At 34.9% G+C, this 14,861-nt stretch overlaps 1 protein-coding gene across 1 annotated transcript in view; it reads left to right on the forward strand.

The window, feature by feature from the left end:
• The window catches only part of smc3 (structural maintenance of chromosomes 3), a 52,387-nt gene continuing 37,526 nt past the window's right edge, over positions 1-14,861 (forward strand). The window contains exons 1-11 of the mRNA XM_056447585.1: positions 1-209; positions 787-862; positions 978-1,016; positions 1,121-1,188; positions 2,604-2,675; positions 2,757-2,836; positions 2,912-2,990; positions 3,448-3,565; positions 6,330-6,505; positions 6,659-6,739; positions 12,837-13,001. Coding sequence (XP_056303560.1) covers positions 195-209; positions 787-862; positions 978-1,016; positions 1,121-1,188; positions 2,604-2,675; positions 2,757-2,836; positions 2,912-2,990; positions 3,448-3,565; positions 6,330-6,505; positions 6,659-6,739; positions 12,837-13,001 — 969 coding nt within the window. The 5' untranslated portion in view covers positions 1-194. The remainder of the gene's footprint in view (positions 210-786; positions 863-977; positions 1,017-1,120; positions 1,189-2,603; positions 2,676-2,756; positions 2,837-2,911; positions 2,991-3,447; positions 3,566-6,329; positions 6,506-6,658; positions 6,740-12,836; positions 13,002-14,861) is intronic.

The raw sequence follows: 14,861 nt of genomic DNA on the forward strand, positions 1-14,861 counted from the left end.
TTTGACTGTTATGTCTTTTGCGTGAGGGGAGGGAAAATAAAATTTGATACTACAGAAGAGTAAAAATTCAACAATTTTATCCGGTGTTCAGGATTTTTTGTCTTTACTAAAGCCCTTCTTCTCTTTGAGGAGGAGGGTGTTTAATTCTGCTTTATTCAGTTAGTTTCTGAGGAGAGTTTTGTGCATAAACCGCCATGTACATTAAACAGGTAAGATGCGACTCACGCGTTGCTTGCAAAATTATAGTTAACGTGTTACATTTAGCAACTAAGCTACGTATTTTCCAATTTTAAAGATAAAAATTAGTTTTTGTTTATTTTTAGCATGCTCTGTTATAAATTTTAGCGAGTATATGGCCTTCAGTGAAGTTAGCATTAGCTTTAGCATTAGCTGTCAAATCCCACAAAACATTACAGTAGCTATCATCTATTAATCTGAATCCATTTAAGTAGTTAAAATCATTTATTAGTAGTATTATTGTTATGTGCTGCTGCTGTTGTCCAGTTGTGGGCAAACTAATACCTTGTGAGTCACATTAATAAAATATTGCTAACTTTAGTTATACCTCTTTGTTTATAAAGCCATGTTTTGCTTTCATAATATTTAGATTTAAATCTTTTTGGCAGGTTAAATTGTTAAATACATGGTTATATAAACGTTTTTGTTAGTTACAAGTTGTTTATGAAAGCATATTTTGATTTAAAGCATTTTGACTGGTTATATTGTTATCATTACACTGAATTGATGTTATATCTAAATTACTTGATTGTGAAATCTGTTTTTCAGGTCATTATTCAAGGCTTTCGAAGCTACAGAGATCAAACTGTGGTCGATCCCTTCAGCTCCAAACACAATGTCATTGGTAAAACTCATTTTGAATTAGACAAATATTTGAAGCAGTTCTGCAAATACTCAGTCAGTATTTTCTTTTATTCTCTTTTTTTATTGTCTAATTTAAAATGTTATGTATTTTTCAGTCGGCAGAAATGGATCAGGAAAAAGTAACTTCTTTTATGGTATGTAAAAAGTATTATTTTTTTAGATCCAAGTAATATAAATGGATGAAAATACAGATGTTGCTGATGAATAGTTTGTAATAAGCATTTTCATCGCTCCTTAGCTATACAGTTTGTACTCAGCGATGAGTTCAGTCATCTTCGGCCAGAGCAGCGTTTGGCTCTGCTTCATGTGAGTAAAGTTGTTGTTTTTCTTATTTCTTATTATTTTTTTATACAGATTTGTTTTAGCATTTTTTTTAGTCCTCATGAAATGTGTATGCAATTGAATAAACTAAATTGGCCGTAGTGTATGTATGTGTGTGTGTGAATGAGTGTGTCTGGATTTTTCCCAGTACTGGGTTGCAGCTGAAAGGGCATCTGCTTTGTAAAACATGCTGGATAATAAGGCTGCTCGATTATGGGGAAAAATCATAATCATGATTATTTTGGTCGTAATTGTAATCACGATTATTCAAAACGATAAACAGTTGAAATCAAAATTATTCACCCTTCTGTGAATTTTTTTTAGAAATATTTCCCAAATGATGTTTAACAGCAAAAAATTTTTTACAGTAATAAAATAATATTTTTTCTTCTGGAGAAAGTCTTATTTGTTTTATTTCGGCTAGAATAAAAGCGGTTTCTAATTTTTTTTAAACCAATCTTATGATTAACATTATTAGCCCCCTCAATCAATATATATTTTTCATTGTCTGCAGAAGAAACTACTGTTATACAATGACTTGCCTAATTACCCTAATTAAGCCTTTAAATTGCATTTTAAGCTGAATGCTTGTATCTTTAAAAAAATATGTAGTAAAATATTATGTACTGTCATCATAGTAAAGATAAAAGAAATCAGTTATTAGAAATGAGTTATTAAAACTATTATGTTTAGAAACGAGTTGAAAAAAAATCTTTCCGTTAAATAGAAATTGGGGGGAAAGGGTCGCTAATAATTCAGGAGGGCTATTAAATTCTGACTACAGTTATTTTCCTCTCTGTAAATAAGAAAAGGGAAATGAATACAAAAGAATAAAAATATGAAACAAACTGTGCTTTAAAGCATCTTCACTGTAAGAAAATCTTAAATCTATTGTTTTAATTATCAGAAGTTGGGTTAAACTAAATGAAAAGTAGAAATATTTCGTTAATAACTTGCTGAAAATAAATAGTTTTAGTTATCTATAAAATCTGAATAATCTTTAACCCATGTGTGTATTGTTCAAATTGACTACATTTTGGTTATGTTCGTTGCTGTTTTTGCTTCACTGACTTCCATTATAATGACTTTTGATTGCAAAGCTTTGACACTAAATCATGCATTCTTGATTGTTGGTGGTTTTTCCCTGTTGGGAAGAGGTAAAATATGTATTTTTTTATGTTGGTCATCTTTTGGCACCATTAACCCTTTAGATAGGACTAGGCAAAAAAGTTTCTGGCTTTATATGGAGTTCTATGGAGAATAGCAGCAAATTATAGTGTGTGTGCATGAATACAAATGCTATGTTTACTATGTTCTGGCATGTGAGGTGCTTCGTTTTTTATTTTAAAAATTAATTGTCATTACTCATGCTAAACCAATCACTATCATCTTCTTTTTAGGAAGGCACTGGTCCTCGAGTCATTTCAGCCTTCGTTGAAATTATATTCGACAACTCTGACAACAGGCTTCCAGTAAGAAATTTATCCTAAAATCATAAATGCACTGAACATGACATGAAGCCTTAGCCTTGTATTTAAATTTTTTTTTTTTAGATTGACAAAGAGGAAGTGTCTCTTCGCCGTGTCATCGGAGCCAAGAAAGACCAGTACTTCTTGGACAAAAAGATGGTCACGTAAGTGTAGTTCTTGCAGCACGTCTGTTAATAATCAGAGCTGTAATTGAATTGATTGTGTTCTGTGCGTTGCAGTAAAAATGACGTGATGAACCTGTTAGAGAGTGCTGGATTCTCCCGCAGTAACCCATACTACATTGTCAAGCAAGGAAAGGTATGCTGGAGTTAAGACTATTAATCAGTTTTTTTTGACAATTGTTCATAATTTGTTTTTACGTATCAATTAAAATGCAGTTCTAACATTGTTTTCAAGTCCTCAATGTTAACATTAAAGTCATAGTTCAAAATAATATGAAAATTGGTTCCAAATCTTTTTGAGTTTCTTTCTCATGTTGAACACAAAACAAGATATTTTGAAGAATGTTGGAAATGCATAGCCATTGAATTCTATAGTATACAAAAATACTATGGACTTCAATGGGAAATAGTTTTCAACATTCTTCAGTATTTCTTCCTTTGTGTTCAACAGAAGAAAGAAATTAAAACAGGTTTGAAACAAGTTAAGGATGAGTAAATGATGATAGACTTTACATTTTGACCTGTCTCTTTAAAGTGGTGCTAATGCTACAGATTCTAGATGACACCTTGTATTGTCTCCAATGTGAAAAAAGATTAATCAGATGGCGACGGCGCCCGACTCCCAGCGTCTGAAGTTGCTCAGAGAAGTGGCTGGTACCAGAGTCTATGATGAGCGCAAGGAGGAGAGTATCTCACTTATGAAGGAAACAGGTAGATCCTTCACTTGTATATGTTTTTAGTTAAATGTGCCATGAGCATATAACTATCACGTATTAGTTAGAAATATTGGGAAATGTATTATTTCTCTCAAAAACTACAGAGGAACTGCTTATTTGAATAACAAAATATTAGCTGTTGATGTTTTTTAGTTGTTAGTAATAATGACATACTAAAATCTATTAATTGTAAAATACTGACCTATCACAATAAAGGAGAAACACCAAAAGTAAATCTTAAAAAATACATAGATAAATATGTGTGTTTTATATTTCATAGTGAAACACAACACTTTCTTGCACGCTGCTCTCACAGAAACTCACCATAGTGGCTTAGTTCGTATAAAATGGTGCTCCATTTAAACTTTTAAAAACAATGATCTGCTCTGAATTTGGGCTGTTTAATGTGCCAGCCATCTTAATTTTTTTTTAGGGATTTCTGTGCATTCTTATCAAAGTAAAAGTTTGATTTTTAAACATTTCAGAATGAAGAGGGCGGTCATGCCGCCCTTTTGTAGACGGAAGTGAATAACGGGGAGGGGTGTGGATGGGGGTTGAGTCTCCATGCCGCCCGTTGTAAGATACCGGCGTTCGTGCCACCTTTTTGCCCACATTGCCCATGCCTAAATCCACCACTGCATATGTCCGTCAAGCATGTATTTACATTGAAAAACTATAGAAATGTAGAGCCATTGAAAGGAAAAATGCATTTGTGTCAACGGCCCCCAAGGCTAACGAAATTATTAAAATTGTGTTTTACTTGTTAATTAAAAAAAAAAAATTATCATTAATGTTATTTTTTAAAAATGCTTGAGTTAAAATACAATAGTTCTATTTCTTATTTTGTTTTAGTAGTTAAAAAAGATGTTTTATTACTACCTAAATAAACAATTGTAGAGTTCAGAAGCACAAGCTTGTAAGTGCCAGATGAAATTCTTCTAAATTGCGCATTTTTCTCAGGTTCTTGTGTGTAGGTTTCATAATTTCCCTATTATGGGGGTGAATAGGCTCTTTTTTTATCGCAATTAAAGTGAAATAACTGAACATAAACATTAAGGCTTGAGACAATTGCTCATTTTAGAAGACTTTCAGATGGTACTTACAGGCTAGTGCATCTGACGTTTTTAATTATAATAATAGTATTTATTTTTATGCAATTACAGTACAGCCATGAAAACAAACACCACAAACCTGGAACTTATTAGAAACTCTTATGCCTTATTCACACTACAAACGACAATCGGCCACAAAACGGCAAGCGTGCGTTCGTTTTAATTGAGAGCAACCTCCAATACGCAAGTGATGGCAACCGTGACAGCAACACAACAAAGTTGAGAATCCTTCCACTTTATGCAAATGAAGAGCGACTTTTGTGAGCGACAGACAATACCAGCATCGGTAGAGCTCACACGATCTTCCCTCATCTCCTGCAGCATCAGGTTGTATTCTCCATGCTGTAGATCTACACAGACCCGCATTTGCAGGTGATAAATAGATGCAATGATAGAGAACACACCTTTTTTTTGTTCATCTTTGTAATTAAGCATTTTATCTACTTATTCCACTTCTATTTAGTGTTTTCCCTAAACCGAGTTTATTTTCAGTGGCAGGTAAACTCATTCGCTCTGTCATTATCATCATAAACGTTACCTAAGCAATCTGAAGGTGGAAACGCTCAAAAATGACTTCAGGCAGTTGCAAAGTCACTGCTAGTGCTCCTGAGACTCCTATATTCTAGTATCGGGCTACTTGGGTATTTTAAATGTTGTGTTATTTGTTTTGGCATGCATCTAGCAAACATTCCATATCAAAGTGAGTTGTCTGATGGGACGAATATACAGTGGGGAAAATAAGTATTGAACACATCACCATTTTCTCAGAAAACATATTTAAAAAGGTGTCGTTGACTTGAAATTTTCCTCTGGATGTTGATAACAACCAAAGAAATCCATATATGCAAAGAAAACAAATCTAATTAGTTTACAAATTAAGTTATGTTTAATAAAATAAAATGATGCTGGGAAAAAGTATTGAACACATGAATAAAGGGAGGAGTAGAAAGGCAGTGAAAGCCCAGACAGCATCTGAAATCTCTCAGTAGTTCTTCAGCTACCGTCTGCCTTTCATCATTGTAAATGAATATCAGCTGCTTCAGTCCAACATCTACATTATCAGGATAATAAAGATGAAACCAGGGTGGACATTTTAGAAATCAAGCTGTAGAATGGCCTAGCCAATCACCTGAGCTGAATCCAATAGAAAATACAAATTAAAGATCAGATTTGATAGACGAGACCCATAGAACTCTGTTGAGGTTTGTGAAAGTCATACCTGAGCAATGCATGTGACTTCATTCTCCATATGAGACGTGTCTTTAAACTGCCATCACCAAAAAAGGTTTTTATATGAGGTATTAAATTCATTTCAGTAGTTAAGTTCTTTCTCCTTGTCATTTCATTTTTATTACAACTAATTTTTCTGATTTATTTTATTTTTTTGTTTTATTCTTATGTTTGTATTGTCTAGATTTTTTTTTACCAAAATCTCACTTGCAATTTCATGTCAACAGCTCATTTAAAAGTATTATTCCCAGGAAAAACCATCACATGTTCAATACTTATATTCCCTGCTGTGTGTATACATTTTTAAAATCACGACTTTGTGATAAATGACAAAAGAGAGTGCAGTAAAAGCCTCACTGATGTTTTCATGGTTGTGACATTCAGTTTCTCCTCATGTGCTTCTGTGTGTGTGCGTAGAGGGAAAGCGAGAGAAGATTAATGAGCTGCTAAAGTACATCGAGGAGCGTCTGCACACTCTAGAGGATGAGAAAGAGGAACTGGCGCAGTACCAGAAATGGGACAAAATGAGGAGAGCGCTGGAGTACACCATATACAACCAGGAGCTCAACGAGACCCGCGCCAAACTGGACGAGGTACATGTGCTAACTCTTACTTGTCGTCAGCTTCTCCAGTCTAATTCAGTCATAACAGTAAATAAATCAGCATTCGACACTGTATAATGCGCCGGCGCTGATGTGTTTATAGCAACATTATAACGCAAAGATGATGTCATTTCCTCCTTCCAGTTGTCTTCTAAAAGAGAGACCTGTGGGGATAAATCTAGACAACTGCGGGACGCCCAACAAGATGCCAGGGACAAAGTGGAGGTACAATTCAAGAGGTTTACCTGATGTACTGATTGTAGAGATTTATTTCTATAGAATGTTTTGAGGGATGTAAACAAAAACAATGGTCCCAATGTATTTCCTGTTTTCAAAAAGAGCCAAATATTTATACATAATGTTATGATAGCTGTTTTAACATTAAGTTATGATTGAATCGAAATAGTTTGATAACAAGCAGGAAATGTTCATGGGCTAATGTCGTGACCACATTGAAATGGTCTATATTTAAGTGTTTGGCAGATGCTTTTTTCCACAACAACTTGAAATTTATTGTCAAGAGAGGAGGTTAAAGTTATAATTAACCTACCATGACTTTGGAAAGTAAATATAAGACTACAATAGACAATATTTGAAGTGGACCTTTTATCAGAATTATCCTAAATCTGGTACAATATATCATTGGATATGGGAGTGTGGTAAAATTAGACATTTTTGGAAATAAGTGAAAGGATGATAGTAAAGAGACTTTGTGTCAATATTCCTCTCTCACCTCTGATTTATTTTATTTATACCCTAAGCAAATCAAGATGAAAACACTGAATGTATATTTATAAATGTATGTATTCTTCAAGCTAAACAGAATATTTATTTAAATTGGTAAAATGTGTGTACACCAGGTATAGGATGTTGGCTGAAAGACATTGTTACTGAGGCTAAGGCTACGTTCACACTGCAGCCAAATGTGGCCAATATTTACAGATGGATGTACTATGAACATTATATACAGGTTGTATTTGCTATGAACAGATTTACAGTAAGTGAATATATGTACAGGATGCTATTAATAATCAGAAGTGTGCAGACAGATAAACATAATTACAAATGTCCATGTGCAGTGGGTATGTACAGTTCAAATAAATGAATCAGTGCAATGAATATGTGCAAACTTTAAATGTGCAAATGTTAAATAGTGCAGTGACAGTGAGGAGTATAAGTTAGAGGAGTGTGGGGGGTGTATTGGGGGGGTAAAAGAGTCAGTGAGGGGCAGAGTTCAAAAGGGAGACAGCTCTGGGGAAAAAGCTGTTCCTCAGTCTGCTGGTTTTTGTCTGGGGGAGCCTGAAGCGCCTGCCGGAAGTCTGTGAGCAGGGTGAGAGGTGTCCTTAAGAATACTGCGTGCTCGGCGCAGACAGTGTTTCTTCTGGATGTTCTCAATGGCTGGCAGTGTAGTCCCTGTGATGCGTCGGGCAGTTTTCACCACCCGCTGCAGTGCCTTACGTTCCACAACAGAGCAGCTTCCATACCAGACTGTGACGCAGTTGGTCAGGATGCTTTCTATTGTGCAACGGTAGAAGTTCACCAAGACAGCTGATGAAAGCTGTTTCTTCTTAAGTTGCCTCAAGAAGAATAGGCGCTGGTGAGCCTTCTTGACCAGGCTAGAGGTGTTGGTGGTCCAGGAAAGGTCCTTTGAGATGTGGGTCCCCAGGAACTTGAAGGGTGAGACAGGCTCAACGGCCATCCCATTAATGTGGATGGGATCATGTGAGCCTGTTTGTCCCTTCCCGAAGTCCACAATGAGCTCCTTGGTCTTGTTGGTGTTAAGGAGCAGATTACTGTCGGTGCACCAAGTGGCCAGATGCTGTATCTCCTCCCTGTAGGCAGTCTCATTATTATTGCTGATTAGACCAATCACTGTGGTGTCTTCTGCAAATTTGATGATGGTGTTGGATCTGTTTCATGTGACTTTTACATAATCTTTGAGCGACATGCGTCATCATTCTGTGCTGCAAACATCATCTACTCCTCAGCAGCATATAAAATAGTATACAGGGCAATTCCCTGGTTGTTCATTTTAAAAAATATTTTGAAGGCAAAACTGGTGCTTGTTAACCAATCTGGTTAACAATTGGGGCACGGGTTGATCGCGAAGCTGTAGAGCGCCAAGGTGTTGCGGATCTAAGATCCGTGCGCAAAGAAAAGGCACTTTCATTTTGAGGATAAAAATTTTTCCCCAGAAGAAAAAACCAAACCCCCCTTCCGCACGTGCCTGCTGTTTATAACGAAGTAAAATGAAAAATCCCAAACAGAGATAAACCAACTCCGCCTTCACAGTCCAGTCTGCGGCTGCTCATTAACCCTTGATTGGTGGTCAGAAAGACCACCGTTGTCATAAATCACAAATGATCAGTGTTTTTTTATCGCAAGTGTCTTATTTTATATCTCAAATGCCGAAATACACATTAGTGGTAGCAGAACAACCCTTTACAGTTCATGAAATACACCACGGCTGTCTGTGATAAGGGCAATAATCATATTAAGCATAATCTGACAACATGCTTACCTCATACAGCATACACATTGTGTGCATAATTAGACAGTGCTGTCCGTAACTACTTTTGCGCATGCGGGTCAGTTTAGGACCATGATCTGTTCACACTGCAAATCTGATATTGGCCACATTTATAACAGCAATGTGAACTGCTTTGCAAAAAATTCAGATCTGAAAAAAAATCAGATTTGAGCACTAAGCCTCACAGTGTGAACGTAGCCTTAGTTTACGCTGCAGGCAAATGTGGCACGAATCAGATTTCTTTTACCTACACGCGATCTGTTTTTGTCATGACCGTGTGAACAGCCCATACCGCGTGGAATCTAATCTTTTCTCTTTTGATTTGTGCCACTTTTGTAGTATTAGACCTGATATATATAGATCTGATGTTTCGCAATCTGACTGCAGTGTGAACAGTCATGTTGGAATTCATGTGACTTTTTCATAATCTTCATGCGTCATTATTCTGTAGTGGTTGGTGCTGCAAGCACCCTCTATCTCTCAGCGGAATAGCACATATTGCAAGTACTTCACCCTAAATATTTAAGGTTGTTCATTTTGTATATTTTTATTTTTTTTATTTTTTTATTATTTTTTTATTTATTTATTTATTTTTAAGTTGATAGCTGGCACTCGTTAACCAAACATTAACCATTAAACATTAACCTGTAACCAATAAAAGGACTGTTCGTTAAAAATACCACCATAATAAAATTGCATATAAATAAAAAGAATAGAAAGTCTACATCAAATGGCTATATTTCACATAAATAGTGAATACATTTACAAAACCAAATGCAACAGGTTAATGCTCTTTTAAAACTTGTTGTTAAGGAGAAAATCCAGTTTTGACTGTATACAGCCTATGCTGATTATAACAAATTAACATGAATTAACAGTAGGCTAGGTTAACAGACTCTGCAAACAATATAGTTTTTAACACCAGACGTCTTCGCAGTTCAATCTGCGGCTGCTCAATAACCCTTGGTGAGTTCACTAAACACTGGTGGTCAGTGAGACACACACCACGCTTCTCATTAATAACAAATCATCACAAAATGCTTATTTTAGGTTTTAAACTCTGAAATGCACATTACTACTAGAAAAACAACCAATACAGCGGTTGCCTGTGACAAAGTCAGTAATCATATTAAACATAATCTAACTTTATTCAATTTATGCAGTATACACATTGTGTTCATAATTAGACATTTTGATTAATCTGTTCACATTGAAAAGCTGATATTGGTCACATATATAACTACAGTGTAAACAGCTATGCAAAAAAATCTGAGAAAAAAAATCTGATTTGAGCACTAAGCCTTGCAGTGTGAATGTTGCCTAATATGACAATGGAAAGGATAAATACAAGATCTTTGAGAGAGTTTGGGGACCTTTCAGATTGTTCCTAAAATGTGGTGGAGTTGGAAATATGTTCATTGAATAAGAAGAAAGGTCATAAATATTGATGTAAAATACGAAGTTTATTTTTTTAAATTTATTTATTTATTTTTTTATTATTTGAGTGTTGGATTAAAAGTTGCCCTAAAACTATTCAACAACACCCATCTTTGTCTCAGGACAACTTTGAAAAACTTTTTTGATCCACTTCAAATGCTGACTACTTTATATAAGCTTATTTGAGAGTGTAGTTTAAATTAATGTTGACATTACAATACAGAGTAGTTCTTTTGGCATTAATCATGAATATTGCATAAGCTTTTGTTTCGTGTGTTGTCAGAACAGAAGGGAAGCTCTTGAGGGCATCTATAAACCTCACATCTTTGTGAAAAATTTTTTTTCTTTTTTTTTTTTTTTTCTGGCAAATGCATCCTTCTCTTGAAAATCAGTGTACAGGCTGTCATGTGGGACCACAAATCTTAGCATCTTATGTTGCACGGGTATATTTTTGCCAATAGGTATTTTATGCCAAATGTCATTAGTATATTAAGTAAAGTTTCATGAAGTAATTTTGTACTGTGCACTAGGGCTGCACAATATATCGTCTCAGCATCGATATCGCACTGTGCGAATCTGCAATAGTTAGATCGCAGCATCTGCAATGTTTAGTTGGGAGCAAAATTATAATTTTAAACCATTTGGGTATAAAATTATAATTTTGCTCCTAACTAAACATTGCAGATGCTGCGATCTGACTATTGCAGATTCGCACAGTGCGATATCGATGCTGAGACGATATATTGTGCAGCCCTAGTGCACAGTACAAAATTACTATAGTAAACGGTAGTCTTTGTCTATTTGACTATGTGTATGTTTGTTCTATTGTATTAATTTATGCTTGTCATTTTTTTATTTCATGCAAATACACTCCCGACCAATGTAAAATTGGGGATTCTTCCCAAATAGAGTTGTTTAAGTCATCTTAGGAAATGATATTCAAATCACAATATATATTGCAGAAATGCAAAATATCGCAATGCTATTTTTTGGCAATATCGTGCAGCGTTACTGCGTACAGTACCTGAAATTTCTTTATCATTTAGTATCAACAAACTCTGACAAACAATGCAGATACCAATTGGCCAGATAGAGTCGTCAGTACCTGCGTCAGTGGATTTCATACTCGACACTCCAAGCTCACTTAATTAAAATAAACAGCCGCTGTAGGATTATTTTAAACTGTCAAACTGTTTTAAATTGTTTACTGTCTATTGCAATTTAACTTGTCTGTATTGTGGTCAGTAGACAAGGTGCAGATGTTTCTCTAGCCGTGAAACATCTGTCCTGGTATTTATAATTTGCTTAAGTGGGAAAGGCAAGAAAAAAAATGCTTGAGACACTTTACTGGTAGTTTCACACATCTATATTTGGTTTGTCCAAGCCATTAAAGAAACATGCATGTGAAAAACAGGGTACAAAAGGAAATTGAACGGATGGTTTACCTAAAAATCAACATTTCCATTCCTTATGTACTCACTCTCAAGTGGATCTAAACCTCTATGGGTTTCCTTCTTCTGTTGAACACAAAACAAGATATTCCGAAGAATGCTGGGCAAAAAACAGCTAAAGTAAAAAGAGAAAATACAATGGCTGTTTTTTTTCTTCTAACTTTCAATATACATTCAGTATTTCTTTTGTGTTCAACAGCAGAAGGAAACTTAAACAGGTTTGGAGCAAGCGGAGGATAAGTAAATGATGAAAATTCTTAGTTTTAGATGAAATATTCCTTTAACACTTGTAAACATTGCCACTCATTGATAAATTTTCATTTCATTTGTAAAGCAAGCATCTCTCTCTCTCTATAAACTATAAACTATAAGATAGAACTATAAGATATAGAAACTATAAAGGTACTATAATATGCACATTGACATACAACTTAAAATTCACATTGGTATTAAAATCATCAAAAAAGGTGGAGCCAATCCAAAAGATGCGAATCGTGTTTTGGTGGCAAACACATCATGCATTGTGTGTTATTCGTGCCCCCTGTCAATTCACCTCTATTTTCTTTCACTTTGTATGTAACTTGCTCACATGAGTACTTAAATTCACATTTGATGTGAATCCAGCATTTTATATACAATTGTGTCAAATGCATTAAACAAAATCTTTTAATATTATTATTATTATTATTATTATTATATTAATATAGTTATTAATTATACATTAATTACATTATATATGTTTTTTTTTGCAAAAAGTTGAATAAAATAAGAAAAAACTTGATTTGAATATCTGCAATTCTGGGAATAACGTTAGATTTTTTACTAAAGCAGCCTCTGAAACTGCTTTCATACATCAGCTTATTGAGTAATGTTATCTAACCTTTGTGTTTCTGTGTCTCTGTAGGAGACGGAGCGTGTGGTGCGGGAGCTGAAGTCTCGAATCTCTGCCATGAAGGAGGAGAAGGAACAGCTGAGCGCCGAGCGACAGGAGCAGATCAAACAGAGGACCAAACTGGAGCTCAAAGCCAAAGATCTGCAGGACGAGCTGGCAGGAAACAGTGAACAGAGGGTGCGACTAGCAGACGCACACACGCTAACACATGCACGCGCTACAGGCACACATATGCACTTAACGCACACATTTACAAATAGTGTTATCTTGGAAATGAGAAAGTTTGTTTATAAAGAAATGGCTCTAAATCTAATTCTTTTTTTTTATATATATAATTAGCAGAGCTTTGAATCATTGCATCATAAATCGATTTTCCAACCTGTGTTGTGTTGTAATCCTAAGTATAATTGGACTATTCGATCTGTCAAGTCAAAAAAAATTATTCATCTAAAATTTGTAACCTCATAAAAGAGTCCCAAAAGTTACATATTTATTTTCATAACAATTTATAAAATAACAATATATTTTAGCACAGTTATTATATTTCAAAGGCTGGAGTTTTTGAGTGACTGTCCTCGAATGTATTTGAATATGCTAATTAGCTGCTCAAGAAGCATTTTTAAACAATTATTGATTATCTCTACAGATAATCTGTTGTGTTTTGATTAATAGAAATAGGAAGATATGTAAAAAAATCTTAAAATATTTTTGTTTTCAGTACTTGGAAAGCTTTTTCTTGAACACATTAGCGTCGTCACGATACTGGAATTTGGTACCAATCAATACTGAAATTTTTAAACATCTATTTCACGTTAAAATTTGAGCTCTGTTGAGCACGTCCTCAACAGCGCTGATTTGCCATTGTATTCACGTGCTCAACAAAAATGACTGATTTTTGGCCGTAAAGGTCATCAGTTTACCGAACTCACTGCTGCTTACTGAGTGTAACCACAGATACACGGACACTGGAGCATTTTAAAGCCGTGATTCATCAGCGGACTGCTCGTATTTCAGCTTAGACAAACCAGCTGATCTTCGTGACTTTAAAACGCTCACGTGAACATAATGGCAAATCAGCGCTGTTTAAAGGGGTGGTGTATTTTTAAGTCTTGATTGAGTTTTTAAGATGCAAAGCAATGTGTGCTCATGCTTCACTTGTGAAAAATCACGGTATTTTTCCAAATGTTATACTTCAATGATATGCTGCTACTCAGCTAACATGAAAACGACTTTCATATTTCCTAGTTCCTCCAAAGCCCGCCCTCAAGAGGCTCTGATTGGTCTGCTAACATGTGCTAATGTGCTGTAATTCACAGATCAGCTCCATGTCACCAGGAAGCGTCTCTGTTATAACATTACAGCGTATCTGGCCATGCTCCTTTACTGCACGGAGTGTATGCTCGTAACCTCAAGGGTTTATGACATCATCAACCGAGATGTATTTTTTGTAGTCCCCAAACTTCATTCGCTGTAGGCTTCGCTAAGCTAACTCTGTATAAGCCAATCTCTCCCTTTGCATTAGACTTTAAACGTCTTACATTTAGAGATGTTGTTTATGTTCACACAGCTACATTACACATGAACTTAAGTTTAAAATATGATGTCGTAGTGGACAACCCCTTTAAGAACGCGATCAAATGTACGTCAAATTTACGTTTTTTTTAAATTTCAGTAACGATTGCTACCAAATTTCAGACACTAGAACACATTATATGAAAACTTTATTAGCAAAATATTCATGCAAAAGTATGATATTTTTCATGCTATTTAAATTTGGAACTGAAAATCTGAATATATTTTGTGAATGTTTAGAAGAAAATTACTACTCACGCAGTTACTCACACTTCACAATGTATTTGAGTTATTTTTTTCTTCTGATGAACAGAAAATATATTGATAAAGTACGGAAGCTGATATTTATATTTATAGCATTTATATTTATTATTATTTTAAAAATATTTTTTATTTATTTTTTTAAATATATGGATACTGGTATACTACATTTTTCAAAATATCTTTTGTATTCAACAGAAGAAT

This window comes from Danio aesculapii, chromosome 22 (assembly GCF_903798145.1).
Source record: "Danio aesculapii chromosome 22, fDanAes4.1, whole genome shotgun sequence".
Taxonomy (NCBI): domain Eukaryota; kingdom Metazoa; phylum Chordata; class Actinopteri; order Cypriniformes; family Danionidae; genus Danio; species Danio aesculapii.